This window comes from Gallinula chloropus (genome assembly GCF_964237585.1).
Source record: "Gallinula chloropus genome assembly, chromosome: 28".
In the NCBI taxonomy this organism is placed as follows: Eukaryota; Metazoa; Chordata; class Aves; order Gruiformes; family Rallidae; genus Gallinula; species Gallinula chloropus.
In genome coordinates this window covers 1177006-1201639 of record NC_140113.1, presented here as the reverse complement: position 1 = coordinate 1201639, position 24634 = coordinate 1177006, and the positions used below count along the sequence as shown (strand labels likewise).

The following is a 24634-nucleotide window of genomic DNA, read 5'->3' as shown; positions in this document are numbered from 1 at the left end:
CTTTCTCCCAGCTGCTGCCTGGGGCAGTGGGTGCTGCTTCACCTTCAGCCCTGAGGTCCAGCACCCCCCGCGGAGTGCCAGCACCCCCCGGCAGCAGGATTTGCCCCCCCCCCCCCCCCCCCCCCTCCCGGCCCATCCCCGCGATGGGAATTCATTAGCTGTGACTCATTAAATTTCTCTGGTGATCAATATTTTTCGCCAGCTGGTATTTGGCTCCAGTGCTGCTGTTATTAATCTGTGGAGGCTCCGTGTCCGGTCCCCCCCCACCCCCCAGCCGCTGTTTATGCTGCGGGGATGGGGGGGCGGAGGGGGAAGGAGCCCCTGGGCCGTGCCTCAGTTTCCCCGGTGGGATGAGGAGGGTGACCCCTCTCCTCCTCCTCTGTGTGACCTGTTCGCCCCTTCCCCACGCAGTGGGACGGGCTCCCCCCTCTCTCCCCACGACCCCCGGGGTTTGGGGCTGAGCCTGTGACCGCGGAGGGGTCCGGTTGTGGCCGTTACCGGGGCGGGGACACGGGAAGGCGGGGTGGGGGTGGGGGGATGGGGGGGGGGGGGCAGTTTACGGCTCCGAACCCCGCTCAGCATCCGCCCCGGGGGCTTTTCCCAGCCCGGGCGGTGGCAGCGCCGTCCGTGAGCGCCCGGCGGGGAGAAGGAGGAGGAGGAGGAGGAGGAGGAGGAAGAGGAAGAGGAGGAGGAAGGTTCCCATGGTCCAGGAGCCACCGGGACCCTCGGAAGCCGCGGGGATTCGCGTGCCGGTCGCAGCCCTCTCACGGCAACGCCGTGGGGACCCGCGGGGGGGCTGCGGGAGGGGGGGCCCGTGGGCCGTTCCCGGCGTGACCCGCCGCGCACCGGGGCCGCCCCGGACCCTCCCGCTCGGCTCGGGGACGGGGCGGACACCGGCGGCCGGGACCCCGGGACCCCGGGAAGCCGGGAGCTGACAGCGGGACCCCGCCCGCCCCCGCGAACGCCGCCCCCGTTCTCCCGGAGCCGCCCCCCGGCGAGGGGGGTGGAAGGAGGTGTGGGGCGGGGGGTGGGGGGTGGGCGCATGGCGGGGCTGCGGGCGCTCTGGCTGCTGGCGGCGGCGCTGGGGGCGGCGGGGGGGCACCCGCAGCCCTGCCGCGTCCCGGCCCGCGGCGGCCCCGCCGTGCGCCTCGGGGTGCTGCTGCCCCCCGCCGCCCCCCGCCGCTCCCGGCTCCGCGCCGCGCTGCTGAGAGCCGGGGGGGGAAGCGGCCCCGCGGGGGCGGCGCTGCCCCATAACCTCAGCCTGGAGCTGGTGGCGGGGGCCCCGGCCGTGCGGGACCCCGGCTCGCTGGTGCGGTGGTTCTGCGGGGCGCTGGCGGGGCGGCGCGGGGTGGCCGCCGTTCTGGCTCTGCCCCGCTCCCGCCGGGAGCTGCTCCAGCTCGACTTCCTCGCCGCCGCCTTCCAGATCCCCTTCGTCAGCCTCCCGGACCCCCGCGGGCGCCTGCCGTTCGCAGCGCAGGTAAGACCCGCACCGGGACCCGCAGCGGGACCCGCACCGGCCAGGCGCACCTCGCAGACGGTCCCGGGGTGCTGCGGGGATCGGGACCACCGGGGCGCAGGGTTCCGTCCCGGCTCCGTCCTTGCTCCTCATCCCGGCTCTATCCCGGGATACCCCTCCCGGTTCCCCTCCCGGTCGCACTTCCAGCTCCATCCCGGTTCTATCCAAAGCTCCTTATCCTCGCTGCATTCCGACTCTGTCCTGGCTCCATCCCGGCCCCCACCCCACCCCCGTTTCCCGCATCCATCCCCTCTGCAACCTGAACCCCCATCCCGGCTCGATCACAACCATCGCAGCTCTACCCGGGCACCCCCTGAGCCCCATCCCAGCTCCATCCCATTCCCATCCCAGCCCCCATCTCATCTCCCTCCTGGCCCCCAGCCTGGCTCTATCCCAGCCCAGCTCCGACTCCGACACAACTTCCCTGGCTCCTCCAGCAGCCCCACACCCCCCAGTTCCAACCCCGGCTCCAGAAGGGCTCCGGGACCCTGCCCTGGTGCTGGATCCCTGCAGCCCCCGGTCCAGCCCCCAGCCCAGCCCCCGTGTCTCCGGCACAGCGCCGGTGCCCAAACCCTGCCAAGCCCTGCTGCAGCCCTGTGTCCTTGGGGCTGGAATTGTCCCTTTTCCTTCCCTGGGCTGGTCCCTTCTAGGCACAGACCCCCTCTGAGGGGACCCTCGCTGTATTTGGGCTCCTCCACATGCACAGTGACCCCCACGGGGCTGCGTCTGGGTGGGGTGACCCCTCTCTCCAGGCACGTGGCAGGACCACCGAGCCCGTGTCCCACCAGCCTCTCCCCAGGGATGCTGGGCAGGCGCTGAATGGCCACAGTTCACGCAGTTAACTGGTGGCAGGGAGCGGGGCTGGGAGCGTGAGACCCTTGGGCGTGTGCGCAGGGGGATGCACAACCCTGGGGGTCCTGCGGGGTCTCCTACCCAGGGGTCCCCTCATGGCTGGAGCTCCTGGGTAGTGCTGGGCAGGCAGCTGAGGGGAACCATCTCCCCAGGGTGTGATGGGGCAGGGAGCGGGCAGGGAGCAGACAGGGAGCGGGCAGGGAGCGGGAAGGGAGCGGGCAGGGAGCGGGCAGGGGGTGGGCAGGGAGCGGGCAGGGAGCAGGCAGGGAGCGGGCAGGGAGCGGGCAGGGAGCAGACAGGGAGCGGGCAGGGAGCGGGAAGGGAGCGGGCAGGGAGCGGGCAGGGAGCGGGCAGGGAGCGGGAAGGGAGCGGGCAGGGAGCGGGCAGGGGGTGGGCAGGGAGCGGGCAGGGAGCAGGCAGAGAGCGGACAGGGAGCGGGCAGGGAGCGGGCAGGGAGCGGGAAGGGAGCGGGCAGGGAGCGGGCAGGGGGCGGGCAGGGAGCAGACAGGGAGCAGGCAGGGAGCGGGCAGGGAGCAGGCAGGGAGCGGGAAGGGAGCAGGGAAGGGAGTGGGCAGGGAGCGGGCAGGGAGCGGGCAGGGAGCGGGCAGGGAGCGCGCAGGGAGCGCGCAGGGAGCGGGCAGGGGGCGGGCAGGGAGCGCGCAGGGAGCGCGCAGGGAGCGCGCAGGGATCGTGAGGTGGCTCCAGGGTTGGGTGTGCTGGGGCAGCTGAGCCCAGAGCCGCTGGGACCCCTCCTGCCGCTGTCGCCGGGCTCTTCCCAGGGGGATGGAGCAGAGCAGGGGGACAGCCACCACCCCGTGTGTCAGCAGAGCCCTTTCCACTTCCACGTGGAACGCCAGAGCTCTCTGGAGACGCTGGTGGACGTGCTGGTGAGCGTCCTGCAAGCCAACGACTGGCAGGAGACCAGCCTGGTGTTCTGCCAGCCCTGGGACAGCTCCGGCTTCCTCAGCCTCTGGACCCGCCGCTCCCAGCTCTTCCTCCGCACCGTCCTGGACCTCAGCTCCCTGGATGAGCCCGGGGCCACCCCCTACCTCCGGCAGCACGGGAAACGCTTCAAGAGCCTCTCCAGCCCCGTGCTGGTCCTCGGCTGCGACACGCGGCGCGCCCGGCTCGTCTTCCAGGCGGCTGAAGAGCTGGGGCTGCCGCCCCAGGAGCTTCACTGGATGCTGGGCTCCCCGCTCAGCGCCGGGGAGCTGCAGACCGAGGGGCTGCCCCTGGGGCTCCTGGCCTTCGGGGAAGCCGCCCGGCCGCCGCTGGAGCTCTTCGTGCAGGACGCGCTGGAGCTGGTGGCCCGGGCTGTGGCCAGCGCCGCCCGCGTCCGCCCCGACCCGGCGCTCCTGCAGACGGGGGTGAAGTGTCACGACAGGCAGCGGCCGGGCGCAGAGCCCTCGGGGCTCTTCCTCTCCCGGTAAGGGAGGTGCTGTGGGTGCCCCTTTTCCCCCCACCTTGGCTCTATCGTGGTGCGCTGGGCTGGGGGGGTGCTGTGGGGAACCTGGGGCTCAGCGTGCAGAACCCAGGGCAAACCCCAGAGTATTCAGCCGCTGCTGTGGGGCTCAGTGTGTCCCCCACTCTCCACCCTGGGGACAGGATGGCCACACAGTGGGGGGACATGTCACTTTGGATGTCCCTAGTGCTCCCGAGCTCTGTAAATATTAATACCACAGGGTGCTGCTGGCACAGGGAGCTGCAGGGAAGCAGAGCTGGGTCCTGCTGCTCCTCCTGCCCTTGTCTACGCCCGAGTTGGGCACCTCCTGCTCCGGTCCCTCACTCCCCGCAGCCCTACAGCCAGTGATGCTGGAGCTATGACACCCTCCTCCTCCTCCTCCTCTCTGCCAGGTTCCTGGCCAACACATCCTTCCATGGCCGGACGGGGCTCCTGCGTGTGGAGAACATGACGCTGGTGCGCCCGGAGCAGCAGCTCCGTGTCTGGAGCCTGAGGAGGGACTCACGGGGGGACCCCACCTGGGTGACAGTGGGTGCCTGGCAGCACGGCGAGCTGGCGCTGGAGGAGGGCGCGTGGCGCAGCCAGCGCCAGCACAAGAGCCCCGGCGAGGGAGCCGGGGCAGCCCGAATGCAGCTGCGGGTGGTGACGCTGGTGGAGCACCCCTTCGTCTTCACCAGGGAGGCAGATGAGGATGGGAGCTGCCCAGCTGGACAGCTCTGCCTGGACCCTGGCACCAACGACTCGGCCGTGCTGGACGCCCTCTTCGAGGAGCTCAGCGCCGGCAACGGCTCGGTGCCGCGAGCCTACAAGAAGTGCTGCTATGGGTACTGCATCGACCTGCTGGAGAAGCTGGCTGAGGACATGCCCTTCGCCTTCGAGCTCTACATCGTGGGCGATGGGAAATACGGGGCCTGGAAGAACGGGCGCTGGACGGGACTGGTGGGGGACCTGCTCAGCGGCGCCGCCCACATGGCCGTCACCTCCTTCAGCATCAACTCGGCGCGGAGCAAAGTCATCGACTTCACCAGCCCCTTCTTCTCCACCAGCCTGGGCATCCTGGTGAGGACCAAGGACACGGCGTCGCCCATCGGGGCCTTCATGTGGCCCTTGCACTGGACCATGTGGGTGGGCATCTTCGTGGCCCTGCACACCACCGCGCTCTTCCTCACCCTCTACGAGTGGAAGAGCCCCTACGGCATGACGCCCCACGGCCGCAACCGCCGGAAGATCTTCTCCTACTCCTCAGCCCTCAACCTCTGCTACGCCATCCTCTTTGGGCGCACCGTCTCCAGCAAGACCCCCAAGTGCTGCACCGGCCGCTTCCTCATGAACCTCTGGGCCATCTTCTGCCTCCTGGTGCTCTCCAGCTACACGGCCAACCTCGCCGCCGTCATGGTGGGGGACAAGACCTTCGAGGAGCTCTCAGGCATCCATGACCCCAAGGTAGGAGAGTGGCTGGGCTGCTTTGGGTGGGGGCTGATGTTCACCAAAGGGGCTGGGTTGTCCATCCCACCAGTGGCACTTTCCCTGCTGCTGGAAGCCTGAAAGGTCTCCCCAACCCTGTCCTGCAGCACAGCCCCTTGGATGGCTGGGGAGGTGTTGGGGGGTGGGTGCTTCCCAGCACCTAGGTAGCTTTGTGCACCCCCCCCCATCCTGGTGTTTGATCCCCCCCAGGGTGGGGGAGATGTGGGCTGGGGTCCTGCTGAGGCTGCTCATGGTGGGGGAAGCTGTTTGCCAGCAACACCCAGCAAAAGCTGCTGCACCACCACGGGTGGCCAGACCCCCACCCCACCCAGGGCTTGGGGATGTGTCCCTGGGTGGGGGCTAGGGCTGTTCCCCCTCCCCCCGCCAGGCTGGGGGTCCTGATGCTCTGGTGCCTCCTTGCAGCTGCATCACCCCTCGCAGGGCTTCCGCTTCGGCACGGTGTGGGAGAGCAGCGCTGAGGAGTACATCAAGAAGAGCTTCCCCGAGATGCACGAGTACATGCGGCGCTACAACGTCCCCACCACCCCTGCCGGCGTCACCATGCTCAAGTGAGGGGCAGGGAGGGCCTGGGGAGGGCTGGAGGGGGAGTGTATGTCCCTGTCCCCCTCCTCTTTTTACCCTCCCAGGGCAGGCATTGCCCCATCCCCACAGCCCCTGCACTCACCCCACCCCAGGGAGGGTTGTGAGGGTGGAAGGGCCCCAGGGAAGTGGGGGTGGGAGGGGGGGGGGAGCAGCCCCTCCCTGAGTGTGCTGCTGGTGCAGGACGGAGCCCCCCAAGCTCAACGCCTTCATCATGGACAAGTCGCTGCTGGACTATGAGGTCTCCATCGACTCTGACTGCAAACTGCTCACCGTGGGCAAGCCCTTCGCCATCGAAGGTCTGGGGGAGCTGGGGTGGGGGGTTTGGGGGGGGGGTTTGGGGGGGGGTACCCTGTGTGTGTGTTCACACACACATGTGCTCCAGCCATGACCACACCACATGGGGAGGGTGCCAGCTCTATGGGGTGCTGGGGTGAGGGGGGGTGGGGGGGGCTGTGCCCAGGTGCTGCCCCCTTGTTCCAGCGCTGCCACTCTTCCCCCTCCCCTTCCCCACATCCCCCCTCCTCCACCTGCTGGGGCCAGGCTACGGCATCGGCCTCCCCCAGAACTCGCCGCTGACCTCCAACATCTCCGAGTTCATCAGCCGCTACAAGTCGGCCGGGTTCATCGACCTCCTGCACGACAAGTGGTACAAGATGGTGCCCTGCGGCAAGCGCGTCTTCGCCGTCACCGAGGTGAGGGCGACGGGGAGGGACAGGGGTTCCCCAAGACCCCCTGGACACAGAGGTGTGGCTGCTGGGGATGGGGGTGGGGATGGGGGTCCCTCAACACCCCCTGCCCCAGTTCAGCCAACATCCCCTCCCTACAGAGGTGCGGCCACTGGGGATGGGGATGGGGATGGGGAGGGGGGTTCCTCAACATCCCCCTCCCCATAGAGGTGTGGTCACTGAGGATGGGGATGGAGATGGGGATGGGGGTTCCCCAACGCCACCTGCCCCAGTTCTGCCAACACCCCCCTCCCCACAGAAGAGGTGTGGCCACTGAGGATGGGGAAGGGGGTTCCCCAACAGCCCCCGGCCCAGTTCTGCCACCACCCCTCTCCCCACAGAGGTGTGGCCACTGGGGATGGAGATGGAGATGGGGAGGGCAGTTCCTCAACACCCCCTGCCCCAGTTTTGCCAACATCCCCCTCCTGCCAACCCCCCTCTCCCCACAGAGGTGTGGCCACTGGGGATGGGGATGGGGGTTCCCCAACACCCCCCACCCCAATTCAGCCAACATCCCCCTCCCCACAGATGTGTGGCCACCGGGATGGGGATGGGGATGAGGAGGGGGGTTCCTCAACACCCCCCGCCCCAATTCAGCCAACACCCCCCTCCCCACAGAGGTGTGGCCACTGGGGATGGGCATGGGGGTTCCTCAACCTCCCCCAGCCCCAGTTCTGCCAACACCCCCCTCCTGCTAACCCCCCTCTCCCCAGAGAGGTGTGACCACTGGGGATGGGGATGGAGATGGGGGTTCCCCAACCCCACCTGCCCCAGTTCTGTCAACACCCTCCTCCCCACAGAAGAGGTGTGGCCACTGGGGATGGGGATGGGGATGGGGATGAGGAGGGAGGTTCCCCAACCCCTCCCCTCCCCAGTTGAGCCAACACCCCCCCTGTCCCCAGACGCTGCAGATGGGGATCTACCACTTCTCGGGGCTGTTCGTGCTGCTGTGCCTCGGGCTGAGCGGGTCCCTGCTCACCTCCCTGGGGGAGCACGTCTTCTACCGCCTCGTCCTGCCCCGCATCAAGCGCAAGAAGAAGTTCAACTACTGGCTGCACACCAGTCAGGTGGGGCTGGGGGGGGGCCTGTCCCCTCCTCCTTTCCCCCCCCCCCCCTCCTCATACCATTGCTCCCTCTTCCCTTCTACCTGGATCTCCCCCACCCCACCCCACCCCGGTCCATCCCCATCGTGCTTTTCCCTGGTGCCCCCCAGAAAATCCACCGGGCTCTGAACACGGGGACGGAGGATGGGAAGAGCCAGAGGCTGAGCTTGGAGCAGAGGTACGGCTGGGTGCTGCTCTCCCCCTCCCCACCTAGGGGTGCCCACCATCCCAAGGGCCCCAAAGGTCCCAGCTCAGCCCTTCCCCTCCCCAAAAAAGGTGCAGCCTCCAGCCCAGGCCGGTGCCAGCAGCGGGGCAGCCCTGGAGCACCCTGCAGAAAGAGACACGACGGGTGCGGTTCCAGCTGGACAAAACCCCCCCTGAAGGTGAGGGACCCCCGTGGCACCCCGGGAACGGGCCGGTGCTGCAGCCCCTGGACACAGCAGAGGGGGAGGGTGAGCTCCAGGAGCTGGAGGAGAAGATCCAGGAGATGAGGGACCAGCTGCAGGCGGCCCTGCTGAGGAGGAGCGAGCTGGTGGCCGTGCTGGGCACGGCGAGGAGCAGCCGGGCGCTGCCTGAGCCATCAGCCACAGAGGAGACCCAGGAGGAGAGGTGACAGGGGCTGGAGGGGTTGGGAAAAGGCCCCTGGGGTGGTGGGGTGTCCTGGGGCTGCCTCCCCCTGCCCCAGCTCTAGAGCCTTCATCTCTTCCTCCTGGCACCCTGACTTAGCAGGTGTAGCCCAGCTCTGGGGTGAGGGTAACCCTTCCTCCTCCCAGGGACAGCCCAGCCCAGCTCAGCCCAGCTGTGGGACAGCAGTGAGGAGGAAGAGGAGGAGGAGGAAGGCATCACCTTCATCCCAGAGTGCAGGACAGGCCAAGACCCAGACTTCCCCTGAGCACCAAGGCAGCGCTGGCTGCCAGGCTGCTCTCTGGAGCCACCTCACCCCAGAGCTGGAGTCTTCCTCAGACAGCCAGGGAGCTGGAGGAACCCCAGCCCCAGGTGGGGAGGGGGCTGCAGGCACAGGAAAGGCAGCAGCCCCCCGTGGGCAGCCCTACACCAACCAGGGCCGGAGATCTTCCCTCCCCCAGGCACAGAGTGCTGAACATTGGGGGTGCCCAAGGGACTGTGCAGAGCCCCCTGCCCCCCAAGCTAAGGGGGGAACCCCTGGGGGGTGGGTAGGGGGGCAGCAGCTGAGCGTGGGCTGTGCTGCACCCACCCCCCCAACAATCCTCCCCCCTCCCTGTCTAGCTGGAACCCAGCAGAACTGGGAGGAGCAGGACACCCAGGCAGCCCCCAGCAGCTGTTAGATACAGTATTTATTATTATATACAAACACCTTTTGTACATTAATTAAATAGAATGAACTCTACTCTGCATTCATTAAATCATTTGGTTTGTTTCCCCCCCCCCTCCACCCTTCCATCCCACCCCTGCTCCTCTGGGCAGCCCCCAGCTGCTCCCAGCTCCCCAGTGGATCCAGGAGGGAGGTAGGGAGCTGGGGGGCAATGAGGCTCCTTTGCTGGCAGAGGGATGGGGAAAGTTGGGGTGCTGGGGGTGGGGAGGGGGCTGCCTTGCTCCCCAAAGGGCACCGAGGGCTCCTGGAGAACTGAAAAGGAAAAGGGAGGAGGGGGGGGCCTTGGGTGGGAAACACAGAGAAAGCAAAGGGGGTGGGGGCTGTGTCCCCCCCCAGTGCTGCCATGGAAACCCTTTCCCCATGGAACAGGAGAGGAGCCCCTGCTCAGGGGTGGGAGGGGTGCCAGGGGACCCCACTCCCCCAGAACAGCATCCCCCCACCCCATTAACCCCCCTGCAGCACCTTGCCCTGCTCCCTCCACACCCCCCAGACATAACCCCTCCCCTCCAGGCATGGATCTGGGGGGGGGGGGTCCAGCCCTGGGAGGGGGGGGGGCAGCTGGTGCCCATCCCAGCCCCCCCCCAGCTCAGCCCCAGGGGCCCAGGTGGTGCCAGGAGCTGCAGTGTCTTGGCTTTAGTGTTTTGGTTCTTGGCTGAACAGCCTCATGCACAGTTCAGGCAGGGAGCAGCTGATCTTTGCTCAGGGCTGGGGCTGGTCTCCAATGCAAACAGGCCCAGGTTTTTAGGGACAAGGCACTGAGAAGCAAACCACATCCCCCAGAGCCCCATCCTCATCCCACACACCTCCAGCCACCCCACACTCCAGGGATCACACACCAGGAGCTCCCACACACAGCAGAGGGGCCAAATTCCCAGCACCCTCACAGACCCCAGCAGCAGGGAGGAGCAGCACAGGGAGCAAGGGCACTGCTTCAGAGCCCAGCCCCCCCCAGCATCCCTGGAAGCTGTAACCCAGCCCCTTCTGCCCCCCAAACCCACCAGCCAAGGGATGGTGAAGGAGAGAAATGGGGCTGAAGTGCAGCTTCTGCTTTGGTTATGGCCCAGCTTTGCCCCAGCACGAGCAGACCTGGTGTTTTGGGAAAGTCTTCAGCTCCTCTTCCCCAGAAGGAGGGAAAGTCAACAGGTTTCTTCCCAAGAGTCTCCCATGGGTGCCTGGAAACGGCCTCCTGGGTGGGATGCAGCTGCTGTGCACACACACACACACACACACACACACACACACACAAAAGGTCTGTCCCAAATCAGCTCACATTTGTCAGCAACAGCATCCAGACTGCAGCAGGGAGCAGAAAGGGGCAAAGCAGGGGGGTGAGGAAAAGCTGTGAGCAAGAGCTGTGTTGGCCACAGAGTCAACACCTTGTCCCCTCCCTCAGGGCAACCCCAGCTGCTCTGCCTCCACTCAGAGGAACTCAGGGGTTAAGGAGGATGGTGAAGTGAGAAACAGTAACAAAACAAAACCCCAAAGGCCTTCCAGGCAAGTCCAGAATGACAGCAGGAGGGGCTCAGGACAGGCTCCTGGAGTCTGGCTCCCAGCACGGTCCGGAGCTGGGCCCGTTCTCCGCTGGTGCTGGGCAGGGGCCGCTGTCCCCCCAGTCCCCGCGCGCGCCGCCCCAACGTCTGTCGGGCTGGGTGCCCCCCAGGGAGGCAGGAGGAGGGGGCTCTGCCACGCTGCTGCCTGCAGGGCAGTTCTTGGTGCTGGGTTTTGCTTGGCTGTCCCAGCCCTGGGCAGCCTCAGTCTGCTGAGGAAGGGAAGGGCTGGGGGTGGAGCCCCCCTCCTCCTGCAGCGCGACCAGGGGGGCGGCTGGCGGAGGAACAGCCGCTGCGCCCGCCGCGGCCGCTGAGGTGACCTGGATGGTGATGGAGCCCACGCTGGGCTCGGGGTGGTCGCTGCTCACCCTGATCCGGGCGACCAAACCGGAGGCAGCGGCTTCCTGAGGGTTCCCGTTGGCTTCGTGAACCACGTTTGGCTCCAGGAGGGTGCTGCTCAGATCCGAGAGAAACGAGGCTTCTGTCACGATAGCCGCCGTCTCGGCGACCCAGTTCAGGTCGCTCCCCACAGAGGCCGCTGTGGCAGCGGCGAGGACGCTGGAGGCCTCGCTGGCAGTCAGGGCAGCCGGGCTGCTGCTCTCCCCGGAGGCTCCGGCCACCAGGTGGGGTCGGTGGGGCCCCCCAACCTCAACCTGGGCGGCCGTGGTGTTGTTGTTGAGGTTGTCCTGGAGGGTTGTCTGCGTCCCCTGGCCCACCTGCTGGTTCTGCAGCAGCATCTCCTGGATCCGGATCTGCTGGAGGATGGCTGGCAGCTCGTAGTGATGGAAGAAGTAAATCATTGAGTGCTGGAGAAGGCAAAGGGGAAAGGAGTCAGCCACCAGCCCTGTGAGCCTGGGCATTCCTTAGAAAACCATGGTTTCCTCTCACTGGAAGAAACTCTGGCAGCCAAGAGGTCATCTGAAATTGAGATTATCCCTCCTGCCCTACAATGATCTCCACGAGCTGCTGGCAAGAGTTTTTAGTTTCTCCCTGAAGACAGGCAGCAGAGTACCACCCCCCTTCCCTCTGAAGAGCTCAGAACAAAGATGGTAAAGGCATTTCTCTGGCCTGGGAGGAATCCCCAGTGGTAAAGGCATTTCTCTGGCCTGGGAGGAATCCCCAGTGGTAAAGGCATTTCTCTGGCCTGGGAGGAATCCCCAGTGGTAAAGGCATTTCTCTGGCCTGGGAGGAATCCCCAGTGGTAAAGGCATTTCTCTGGCCTGGGAGGAATCCCCAATGGTAAAGGCATTTCTCTGGCCTGGGAGGAATCCCCAGGTGGATTTCTGGGAGAAGAATGGGATAGAAATCCTTCCCTAACACCTTGCAATACACCCACTGCCTGTCACATGGCTGGATGTGAGCCAGCAACCACAAAAAGTTCTGCTGTTTGATAGCCTCCTCCTGCCATTCCCTCTCCAGAGCAAGGATTATTTCTGTCTCTTACATAAATAAAGCCTGTTACTCCAGCTCAGCTTGACCAGAGGTTTGATAAAGCCCAAAAGAGAGTTGATTTGTCCTAGGGACCCTGCTTTGGCAGGAGAGTTGGACCTGCTGATCTCTTCAGGTCCCTTCCAACTCCTATGATACCGTGATTCCCTTCACTTTTTAACACCCCTGCAGAACCCAACAATGTAACAGCTCAAATCCCAGCCTCAAATTCAAAGGGGTGGCCCCAACTCACAGCAGAGGTGGCAGCTGCTCACCTGGATGAAGAGCCAGGAGGTGACAAGAGCCAGGCTGCTGTACTGCCCGTTGAACCGATAGTGGTAAGCGTAGAAGGCAAAGTGGTACAGGTAGAAGAACCTGGGCAGAGAGGAGGGACATGTCAACAGGCAGGAACACCTTGAGTATCTCCCTGCTCCTGACTCTGCTGTCTCAATGTGCAGCTGGTGCTGGGCCCAGGCAGCTCTTACCTGAGCCAGTGCCTCTTGCTGGTGTTGGTGTGGCAGCAGATGGCATCGTACTGGTCGGCCAGCCAGACGATCAGGATGATGTAGAACGCAGTGGTGGTGTCATTGAAGAACTCTGACATAATGGCCTCCATACCTACAGGACAGAGCAGGTGATGTGGGCACACTGCAGTGCACAGTGTGACACAGCAGGTCCTGGCCCAGCACCCAAAGGCTGCTGCTGTCCTTACCCACTAGAGCCAGAATGACGGTGAGGAGGGGAGCTGCAGGGAACGCGATCGTCATGTTCATTTCCAGCATCTGTAACAGGTCAACTGCAAGGAGGAAAAGATCCTGTGATGCAGGGGAGATGTGGGGCTGAGGACCCTCTGCCCCATGTCACTCCCCCTCCAGAGCACCACAATACCAAGTCCTTTGTCCCAAGCCCACTGTCCCTGGTACTTGTTAAGGGACAGGAGAGCTCTCAAGCACAGTGACAGGGGTGTGGGGGAGTATTTTCCCCAGTAGGACCCTTCTAAACAGGGAAGTTGAGAGCACATACACAATATGCTGTGCTAGAGGAGGCACAGCATCCAGGTGGTGTTCAAGGCCAGGTTGGATGGGGCCCTGGGCAACCTTGTGTAGCTCCAGGCCTGGAGGTTGGTGGCCCTGCCTGTGGCAGGGGGTTGGAGCTCTGTGATCCTTGGGGTCCCTTCCAACCCAGACCAGGCTGGGATTCTATGACACCCTAAATCCCTTAGAAAATCCTTACCAATGAAGACAAAGATCTGATGGTGCGAGTAGCGCAACAGCATCGAGACAGACAGAGTCTGAAATGAGAGAGCAGAAGCCACTGTTAGAGCCACACAGGCCCAGGGAGCTGTTCTGAGAACCACACTAGAGCCACACAGGCCCAGGGAGCCACTCTGAGAACCACACTAGAGCCCCACAGGCCCAAGGAGCCACTCTGAGAACCACACTACAGCCTGGCCACAACAAGCTCCGACTTGCAGCGTAGCACAGCGTATCCCACGTTCATTAGTGGGAGCTACACAGCCTGATTTCCCAAAGAGCAATTAGGACTTGACAAAGGGCAATTAATCTTTGTGTTTCCTGCAGTGAAATAGACAGTAAGTAATTTGTTTGTGAAGAGACCCACTCTGAATATTTGAGCAGGGGCCAAACCAAACAGCCGCAGCGGCGCTGGAACAAGGGTTTCCTCCCGGCCCACGTGCGCTCCTCCCAGCAGCCTGTAATCCCTTCTCCAACCAGTCACCCAGCACTGGTGTTATCTGGTACAAGGAGCTGCAGCAGAGGAGGGTCAGACACAAAGGGAGTTGGCCACTATGAGCACAGGCTTAGTTATCACTTGGGATCTTGTCTAATACTTCTCTGTAATCACCTCGTCTCACGCGACTGGGTTCTCTCCTCATCACTCCTGGCAGTTAGACCTGTTCTTAAGTCTCAGAGGACAAAGTCCTGCAGCACAGGCCCTGGCAGGGTGAATGTTTGAACTGCACTCAGAGACTCTCTGCCATCAATCTCCCTCTCCACAACAAAGCCAGTACCACGCTCTGTTTCAGCTCCCTGGTTTCCCTGTCCAGCCGTTAAGAACCCCACCAGAGTAGAACCTCATCCTTCATGAGCTCAGCTTTAGAAAGCTCAGGCCTGTGCTCTTACACTGATGAGTCTGGGCAGCACCCAGCTCCTTGTTGACTTACAAATATGACCATGATGACAAAGGCTGCCAGGTAGGATGTCCTGGCCATCCACATGCTGACGAAGCGATAGTGCTCCCCAGACACCACGTTGCGGAGGAAGCCTGGAGGGAAAAGCAGACACAGCCACACAAGCTCAGTGTGATTAACCCACAGGTAAAGACAAACTTCCAGAGCCTTCTGAAGGACCAGGGTTTAAAGCAAATCTAAGGCAACACATCCTCATTGTTATGCAGTGCAATAAGGCAGTAGGAAATCACGTTTGCAGACACCTCTCCCCTCCCTTCCCCTCCTGCTCGTTTTGTCCTTGACAATCACACCTCTACCTCACACAGGGAACCCTTCCCTGCATTAGAGACTAATCAATAGGCAGGAGATGATATTCATGCACCCACAGAAAGACCAGTGACTGCTCTGCACTGCTGCTGACAGCAGCTTCTCCCAGCCTTACCTTTGTTTTCTTCATTTTCAGCTAAAGCTTTGACACTGGACATCAGGATGTCATCATAACCCAGGAACTCATCCAGCAACAGGCGACTGAACCTGTCCCCAAAGCACTGATCCCTGGTGGGGTCTAGAGAGAAGAGACAAAGCCATTCAGGCCACAGCTGGACCTTCAGTGACACAGAGACAAGCACACCGCCTCCTCGCCGCTCCCAAGGACACCTTCACATCAGACCCCTGCCTGTGCTCGGACCTTTGGCACCACAGCTCAACTGGGCAGGACTGGGAGGGAGAATTCCATCAGGGATGTCGTGCTCTCCGGTGGCACAGGCATGAAGGGAATCTGCCTTCTAGGCTTGGATTATCTCCTTGGGCTCAGCCCAGCTAAAGGCCCAGAGAAACAAGTTCTGATAGGACTCAGAGGGCCAGGTGGAGAGTTTTTAGCCAACATCTGGCCTCAGCATGACCCTGCTGGGCCCCACTGTCCCCATCCACCCTCTGGCAGTGGAGGACATGTGGCTCTGGCCTGTCTGATTCCATCTCATGAAGCTGGTACCAAATTCTACTGTCTGAACACTGATCAGCTTGGAAAAATAGCCCCAATCTAAGCAAAACAGGAAGCACAAAGAGCAATCATTGTTCAGTAAATGCTGAGGATACTTCCAAAGGGATCTATCTAGCTGAACTGGAAAACCCAGGACAGTAAAAAGAGATTTAAGATGGAAACTGCCCATTGCCTTTATGGGATCACCACTTAATACTCCAGCCCAGCTGGACTTCAGCTTGATTAGGAGTCAGTAACAAAACCTGCTCTGATTGCTGCACTAACAGCTCGTTACAGGACAATTAAATTCACAGGCATGAGAAGGTTTGAGACCACATTCCTGGCACAGATAGGTTTTAACAGAGCAGATGCCAGGAGAAAGAAACACTGTTCCAGGAAAACAGGTCTGAAGGTGCTAGCAGGGGCTGAGCCAGCACCAAGCTGATGCACTTATCAACCCCATGCTCCCACCACTGGACTCTAACACTGCACTGCTGCAGCTCTGCATCTTCAGTACCATGAGGCTCTTGCATCCTCAGTGGGAACAGAACATCAGGACTCCCTAAAACAGGCCCCACCATCTCAGACTACTCCTCTTGGAAAGGTGTGTCCTAGTAAAGCAGTAAGGGCTGGGCTAAAGCAGCTCTCCTCCGTGGGCAATGAGCGCCATCAACTGTTACAAATCGTTTCCACCAGCCTAAAGAGGAAACAGCAGGTAGGTATCTCTGAGGAGCACTCCCAGAGCTGCACCCAGAGCAGGGTGGGTCCCTCACTCACCCAGTGTCACCACCATGACGGGGATGCTGAGGCGCTGGCGGGTGCTCTGGGACAGGCGCAGGAACCCGTACTCCAAGGAGTACTCCACGATGTACTCCTCCTGGGGCCACACTGCAAGAGAGGGCAGGGAGGGACACTCAGCAGCAGGGTTTGCAAACATGGACTGAGAATCACAGAATCACAGGGGTGGGAAGGCACCTCCAGAGCTCATTGGGTCCAACCCCCTGCCAAAGCAGCTCCCCGGGACAGGTCACACAGGTCGGTGTCCAGACGGGGCTGGAATCTCTCCAGAGATGGAGACTCCACACCCCCTGGGCAGCCTGTCCCAGGGCTCCCTCACCCTCACTGGGGAAAAGTTCTTCCCCAGATTGGTGTGGAACTTCCTGTGCTCCAACTTGAGGCCATCACCCCTTGTCCTGTCCCCACAGACACTGAGAAGAGGCTGCCCATGTCCCCCTGTGTCCCACCCTTCAGCTATTGATACCCATTGATCAGATCCCCTCTCAGGCTTCTTTTCTCCAGGCTCACTCAGCCTTTCCTCACAGGGGAGATGCTCCAGGCCCTTCATCATCTCCATAGCCTCCTCTGGGCTCTCTCCAGGAGATCCCTGTCTCTTTTATCCCAGGGAGCCCAGAACTGGACACAACACTCCAGGTGGGGCCTGACCAGGGCAGAGCAGAGGGGGAGGATCCCCTCCTGTGACCTGCTGGCCACACTCCTCTTGATGCAAGAAGAAACAACCCCTCCCATTCCATCCCTATCATGTTCTTGAGAAGAAAAGCAGCTGCAAACACAGGCCCCAGGCTTCCTTCAACCAATTTAAACCAAATTGATGTAACTTCTTGGAAATTGCAGCATGCTCCCTTGACATTTCCTTAAGGTGAAACATCTGGGAAAGCTTCAGGGCAGCAGCTCCAAGCTCTGTCAAGTGTCCTGATCCTGCCCACATCTTTGCCTGCTGAGCCCTAGGACTGCTTATTCTTGCTCTGGTTGTTTATGGAGCAGCAGGAAAATATACTTTACACCTGCTGAACTCCAAGTAAACACTCCACAGGGGCAAGAGCACTGCTTTTTGCAGGAGGCAGAGGTCACTGCTGCAATTACAGACTCAAGGCAGGATCAATTACAGCTTTCCAGGAAAATTCTGGTGCCTGAAATTTCCTTGGTTTTTTTTCTTTTTTCCCCTTGAAGACAGTTTCAAAGTAGAGGCTTTTTGCTACATCATCTCCCAGCCTGATCTTTCAAGCTGTCACACAGCATCTCACCAGAGGTGAGGCAGCTGCCAGGCTCCTCATGGCACAGAAGTTAAAAGCAGATAATGTACCTGCTTCTTCTGGTGACACAGAGATGTTCACTCTACCTTCCTGCCTCTCAGCCCACTTCCCAGGCAGCAAACACAGGCTGGTGTGTTTGCTTCATCTTTCCTTTCCATTATCAAGCAGTTTTAGGTTCAAATGGAAATAAACTGTTTGAATATCAACAAAAGAATTGCTTCCTTTGGGTCAGAGAACATCTTTCCACCATGTTATGTCTAAATATCAAATTTGATGTACTTATAGCACAGGGAAACCTGGGAAAAAACCAACAATAATCCCAAAGGGATTTGGGAGCCATGTGGAAAGCTGAATTCTTTTAGCCATGCTGGGAAGCTGCAGGATTCTCCCTCCCATCACATCTCAGGATTGATTCCAACCAGGCATTCAGCACAGCAACACACAGCACTCTGTACAGCCTGACTCTTATGGGACTTCAGCAACTATTAATGAAGATATCACACCAAAAAGTAGCTACTGCTCTCTAGTCTTCCACAACTTAATGATAGTAAACTCAGGGCTAAGGAGTTCTGGACCAGCATCAAGCAAAAGCACTGCAGGGCCAAGGGAACAGTGCCCATGGCTGTGTTCAGTCTCTCAACCCTGACACCCAGGACTTGTGAAGAGCAAAGAATCCCAGTTTTTCCAGGTGAAAGCACAGGAGAAAAAAGCAAATTAAGTAGGAATTCAATTGCCTGCTGTGTTTCTGTTTTAACACCAATATTTATAACAGGTTTCCCTCCCCTAGCCACTAGAAACAGGAGTTTTCCAACAGTGGAATTCCATTTTAAATAATACAAGGTATTATTTAATAATACCACAATACAAGGTATTATTTAATAATGTCACTAAATCCCCCTCCAGAGTTTATGAGGCATTTGTGGCTTAACTGGTGCTGGGACAAGGGGAGGGATGAGGCAGGATGATATCCTGACCGATGCAGAGCAGCAATGCTGTATCTTGCAATCCACAGACTGGCTCAGTGGCTTTCAGGATTAATTAGCTATTCAGATTAATTAGTCAGTGTTGACTCAGGGCCCCAAACTGCAACCCAAATCCTGTTAATAGGAGGAGGAACTCGTGCTGTCAGTGGGATGCCTGCAGATCTCAAGACAATGGTGAACTGCTCAGAAGAGGGAGGTTCCCATTCATCTGAGATTGCTGCAGAAAACATGAGGCTGGACCAAGAGGCTTCAGGAAATTTCAGAGCCCCCACTCCCAGCCCCCCTCCAGCCCCAGGAAAGATGGCACTGGGGAGCTGTTAGCATTGACAAAGGTGAAGGCTGCAGGGAAGACATTTAAGGTTGCAATGCAGGTGGCTAGAGAAGCTGGGAGGAATGAGACATGCAGGGGAAGGAGAGAGAAGAGAGAGCAGTGGAAGTTGTCTTTACCTGCTCTGGCTAGCATCTCAAACTCGGACACAGTCTCCCTCAGAGGCTGCATACCTTTAGAGGCTGCTTCACTAAACAAGAGCTCCTGGCTTTCGTTGTGGGTCAGAGGCTCGGTGCTGCTCACCAGGGATGGCTTGAGGAACACCTTGGGCTCGATATCCAGCTCAAACTGTTGGAAAACAGCAGCAGGGAAAGTCAGGGCAGAAGGTGCTTTCAGCTCACACCTTCTGAGTCAGGGCAGAAGGTGCTTTCAGCTCACACCTTCTGAGTCAGGGCAGAAGGTGCTTTCAGCTCACACCTTCTGTGCCCCACCAAAGGGCGCTGCTGCCTGAAGGACAGTGAGAGAGGACACTCTAAGGCTTCAGAGGGTAATGTGGAGATTGGGGAACAGCCAAGGAACACACTCTGCTTCCAGGTGTCTTAGGGATCACAGGGGACTGTGGCATAACTAAAGTGACTGTATTAACAGACCATTTCCCCCCCCCAAACCAACCCCCAGCTTCCCACCTCCTTCAGCGTACAGGAGCAACGCCTCTTTACCTTGATAGAGCTGTTCTCAAACATATCCACAGTCATTTCCTCTTCTTCCTCCTCCTCTTCCTCAGCTGCAGATTCAACCACCACCCCTGGGAACTTCTCCACACCACAGAACTGCAGGAAGATGGGGGCTCGGCTGGAGTTGCGCTGAATCTCCACCCGCAAGATGCCATCGCGGGGCCACTTATCCCGCACGTGCTCCAAGCAGTTGATGGGCGAGCGGGAGAAGGCGATGTGGATGTAAGCCAGGATGAAGAGCACAAAGAGAGCCTGCAGGTAGCAAGGAACAACAAGCAAGACACCATCAGTCCCAGCAACCTCAGCTTGTTTACTGGCTCCTCAGTTTTAAGCATCCCTTGAACACGTGGGTAAGTTTTTAACTGATGCAAACAGGAACGCAGCTCTCACCCGTTCCTTCCTCAGCACAAAGTGTCTCTTCTTCTCAAAGCCTGGACAGGGCAGACTTTACAAAGGTAGAACAAAGCAAACTTCAAGAAAAGACAGGCCCCCAACAAGAGCTGGATAACCCAAACCCATGGCAGAACTCCCAGCTCTGTGTTGAGATCCACCACGGCAGAGGCTGAGCTGGCTGGACAGGGCTCAGCTCGCAGGGCTCCCTGCAAGGAACAGCTCTAAAGCCTCAGCACAAAGGGAACTGATCAGATTCATTCCCTACAGTGAAGATAATAATTATCAGGACATCCCTCAGTGCTGGCCAAAGTTCACAGCTGAAAGGGGGGCCACAAAGATGCTCAGAGGGCTGGAGCAGCTCCCCTGTGGAGAGAGGCTGAGGGAGCTGGGCTGGTTCAGCCTGGAGAAGAGAAGGCTGTGGGGGGACCTCACTGCAGCCTCCCAGTCCCTGGAGGGAGCAGAGAAACAGGAGGGGAATCAGCTTGTTCAAAGGGGAGATAATGGCAGGACAAGGGGGATGGATTAAAGCTGAAGGAGGGAAGGTTTAGATTAGATATTAGTTCTTTCCAGAGAGAGTGGTGAGGGGCTGGAAGGGGCTGCCCAGAGAGGGGGTGGGTGCCCCATCCCTGGGGGTGTTCAAGGCCAGGTTGGATGGGGCCCTGGGCAACCTTGTGTAGCTCCAGGCCTGGAGGTTGGTGTCCCTGCCTGTGGCAGGGGGGTTGGAGCTCTGTGACCCTTGGGGTCCCTTCCAACCCAGCCCAGGCTGGGATTCTATGGAAGTTCTGAGAAAGGCCAGTACAGCACAGCTGAGCTTCACACATTCACTCTCTGATGGCATTAAGATCCTTGCTCCTCATTCAACTAGCTGTCCTTGCTGCACATCACTCTTGACCTATTTGCTGTGAATAAACAGGCTGGTAAACATCACATCTGCAGAGGAGCTGTATGGAAGAGGCTAGGGAAGGTAAATCAGAAACACCTCCCTTGTTGCAGAAGGAAGCCAGCAGAACAGAGCCATGAGCAGTTTCAGGACTCTAAAGAGCAGCAAAGTCTCTGACTTTACCTCCTATCAGTACCACACACAAGAGCAGAGACCAGGCTGGAGCCTGGGTGGCTCCCAACCCTGCAAGGAGCAGGCTGCTCCCTGCAGATGCCCTGGGAATATTCTCACTTCCTCCAGAGTGCTTTGATCACAAGCAGAGAGCAGCAAGGACCACTACCAGCCAGGGCTCTGGCTCCATCTGACAGCCTCACCATTAGAATCAGAGAATCCCAGCCTGGGCTGGGTTGGAAGGGACCCCAAGGGTCACAGAGCTCCAACCCCCTGCCACAGGCAGGGACACCAACCTCCAGGCCTGGAGCTACACAAGGTTGCCCAGGGCCCCAGCCAACCTGGCCTTGAACACCCCCAGGGATGGATGGGGCACCCACCCCCTCTCTGGGCAGCCTGTTCCAGCCCCTCACCACTCTCTCTGGAAAGAACTTCCCCCTAAGATCTCATCTAACCCTCCCCTCCTCCAGCTTTAATCCATCCCCCTTGTCCTGCCATTATCTCCCCTTTGAACAAGCTGATTCCCCTCCTGTTCCTCTGCTCCCTCCAGGGACTGGGAGGCTACAATGAGGTCCCCCCACAGCCTTCTCTTCTCCAGGCTGACCCAGCCCAGCTCCCTCAGCCTCTCTCCATAGGGGAGCTGTTCCAGCCCTCTGAGCATCTTTGTGGCTCCTCTGACCCCTCCCCAACAGCCCCACATCTTTCTTGTGTTGGGCCCCAGCTCTGGACACAGGACTCCAGCTGGGGCCTCAGGAGGACAGAGCAGAGAGGGACAATCCCCTCCCTGTCCCTGCTGCCACCCCTCTGCTGATGGAGCCGTTAGCCCCAGCCCCATTCCTGTCTCTCTGCTGGAACCCAGAGATACAATGAGGGGAGGGAGAAAGAAAAAAGACATGTTAAAACCTTGAATGTTTCTTGGGAGGGAAGAAAACATACCCATGCAGTATGAGACAAGCTGTCCTGAATGCTTTCTTGCTTTAAAGCCTGAACTTTGGCTGCTCAGAGAAGCACACTGGTGTCACCCAGTCAGCTCCTCTCCTCCCTTCCCCTTACTCCAATCACCCACAGTGATGCTGGTGAGAAGTGTCAGCGCCCTGGCAGCCACAGTGCAGGATTTAACTGAGGAGCAGTTCCCCCTAAAGACACCAACAGGCCTCTCTGTGGGTCTCTGACCCTGGCACCCACACCCATGAGAGTTCACCCTGGTGCACAAAGGCATGACACTGAGGAGGAACAGCTGAGGCTGCTGCCCACTAGAGAGAAACAGGGTGAAAGTGGGACTGTGCAGTAATCACTTCCTGAAAAAGACTGACAAAATACCCACCAAATATCTCATGAAGGCAACACACCTGAAAAGCAACTGCTTGGAAAGAGCAACAGCAACCTCTCGTGCCCACATCCCTGGAGCTGCCCCACACCAGCCTGGCTGGCCATCAAGACAGCTCCTTTATTTCCAGATCTGGTAGTGGAGCTCTGGTGGTGTGGGGACCACCACACACTGTCAGGCCTTCTCATGCCTTTCTCACAGGGGAGAGGCCCAGAGGAGCTCCGTGAATCATAGAATCCCAGACTGGTCTGGGTTGGAAGGGACCCCAGGGGTCACAGAGCTCCAACCCCCCTGCCACGGGCAGGGACACCAACCTCCAGGCCTGGAGCTACACAAGGTTGCCCAGGGCCCCATCCAACCTGGCCTTGAACATCCCCAGGGACAGGGAATCCACTACCTCTCTGGGCAGCCCCTTCCAGCCCCTCACCACTCTTTCTGTAAAAAACTTCCCCCTAATATCTAATCTAAACCTTCCCTCCTTTAGCTTTAATCCATCCCCCTTGTCCTGCCATTATCTGCTCTTTTAAAAAGTTGAATCCCCTCCTGCTTATAAGCTCCCTTCAGGTACTGGAAGGCTGCAATGAGGTCCCCCCACAGCCTTCTCTTCTCCAGGCTGAACCACCCCAGCTCCCTCAGCCTCTCTTTGTAGGGCAGGTGCTCCAGCCCTCTGATCATTCTTGTGGCTCCTCTGACCCCTCTCCAACAGTTCCACATCCTTCTTGTATTGGGGGCCCCAGCTCTGGACACAGGACTCCAGCTGGGGCCTCAGGAGGGCAGAGCAGAGAGGGACAATCCCCTCCCTGTCCCTGCTGCCACCCCTCTGCTGATGGAGCCCAGGATACCATTGGCCCTACGGGCTGCAAGAGCCACTGCTGGCTCATGTCAAGCTTCTCATCCACCACAATCCCCAAGCCCTTCTCAGCAGGGCTACCCTCAAGAACAAGGCTGGGACCCCCAAAACCAGCTTGGGACCCCCAAAACCAGCCTGGAACCTCCTGCAGAACCAAGCTTTGCCACGTTTACAAGGAGATCTATACCTCAGGGCCCAGGCCCAGGCTGGCAAGAGGAGTGTCTGCTCCTCCCACGAAGCCCACCCCCCCCTAAAGCTGCCCCTCACCTTGAGGAGGACAAAGAACTCGAAGACACGGCGGAAGGAGGGTGGGAAGAGCCGAGCGTAGGTCACTGCCATCTTGAAGAACAGCGCGTGGAAGAGGCGATCCCGCACGTTAATCAGGGGGTTCTGGTTGAGGTTGGGGTTCCGGACCCCCCGGTTGTTGCCCCCGGCAGCCCCACCGCCCCCGTTGTTGTTGTTGTTGTTGGCCGGGTGGTGGTTGTTGGCGTTCGGCTGGTTCTCGGACATCCTGAAGCCCGCGGCCTGGAGCCGGAGGGTGCTGGAGGCGCTGAGCCGGGCCGGAGGATCCTCTCCCCCTCCTCCTCTTCCTCCTCCTCGGAGCGGATTCGGGATGAGGCAGCGGCCCCAGAAGGACCCCGGGGTTAAACTCGGCGGGGAGAAACCCCCGGTCCGGCCTCCTACGGGCAGCAAACGCCTCCCGAGCGGAGAACGAGTCAAACCCGGCGGGGCCGGGGCCCAGCCCCGGGGCTGAGCGGGCCGCTGCCTCGGCGGCGCCCGGGAGCGGCGCTGCCCGAGCAGGCCCAGCGGGGACACGGCTCCCGAGCCGGCCCCGCGGCCATGGAGAGAGCCCGTCAGCGGGGCTGGGCGGCCTGAAGCGGCCCTGCCCGGAGCTCTGCGAGCGCTTCCTCGGCTCCCCCGGCGCGGGGAGAGGCGGAACGGAGCGACCACAGCCCGTCCCCTCAGCGCCCCGCCGCCATCTTCCCCCGCCGGCACCCACCGCAAGGCGCCTGCGCCAACGCCCCGAAGGCCTGTGGGACTGTGACGGCCGCGTCCCGGCCCCGCCCTGAGATGCAAAGCAGGAATCCCTCCCGACATGCACCGCGCGCGGGTGGATTCCCCCCTCCGCGGGTAAAACGCCTAAAATTCCAAGAAAAAAAAGGAGGATTTCGCTACAAAACGGATGGGATGATATGGGGAAGTCACGCTGTTGCGGAAAAGGTGGGGGAATGTAGAGTGAGCATGTCACCATGACGTGAAGATAGTGAGGTGAGGGGGGTTTAAATAGCGCGGCGGCTGTAGGGCGATTCGTGCTCGCTTCGGCAGCACATATACTAAAATTGGAACGATACAGAGAAGATTAGCATGGCCCCTGCGCAAGGATGACACGCAAATTCGTGAAGCGTTCCATATTTTTTCAGGGGGGGCACGGGCAGCAATCGGGACACCCCCAAAATACCCCACTGACACCCCCAAACCACCCCCCATCCCCCTATTTTGGGTCCTGTAATGATAATGATAAGGCTGGGGGGGGGATGACTCAATGGGATGCAATAGATTGAGGTAGAGACAATTAATGGCACTTTAAGAGGCAATTAATATAACTTTAAAATGAGAATTTTCATGGTTTTAAGAATAAATTAGGGGTTTTTTTTTGGATTTTAGGTGAAAATGGCTGTAACTGTGTGAGCTGCTTTGTGAGAGTGGCTACAACACTGAGCCAGAGCACTGCAACAGCCTTGAAGGTGAAGGATTTGTG

General features: G+C 60.1%; 2 protein-coding genes across 2 annotated transcripts; one reads left to right on the top strand and one right to left on the bottom strand.

Moving 5' to 3' along the window:
- Window positions 1-1042: 1042 nt before the first annotated feature.
- GRIN3B (glutamate ionotropic receptor NMDA type subunit 3B) lies at window positions 1043-8541 on the top strand (the record flags this gene model as incomplete). Its single annotated transcript, XM_084276321.1, has 10 exons — window positions 1043-1477; window positions 3196-3794; window positions 4223-5273; window positions 5718-5863; window positions 6078-6193; window positions 6438-6589; window positions 7525-7689; window positions 7836-7903; window positions 8002-8334; window positions 8499-8541. 10 exons carry the CDS (start codon window positions 1043-1045, stop codon window positions 8539-8541), a joined length of 3108 nt encoding a protein of 1035 aa, XP_084132447.1.
- Window positions 8542-12532: 3991 nt separating this feature from the next.
- Window positions 12533-23385, bottom strand: TMEM259 (transmembrane protein 259; the record flags this gene model as incomplete). Its single annotated transcript, XM_084276111.1, has 9 exons — window positions 12533-12669; window positions 12764-12847; window positions 13285-13342; window positions 14234-14334; window positions 14682-14804; window positions 15996-16106; window positions 18754-18868; window positions 19240-19506; window positions 23143-23385. The coding sequence occupies 9 exons, from the start codon at window positions 23383-23385 to the stop codon at window positions 12533-12535; spliced, it is 1239 nt and encodes a 412-aa protein (XP_084132237.1).
- Between the last annotated feature and the right edge of the window lie 1249 nt (window positions 23386-24634).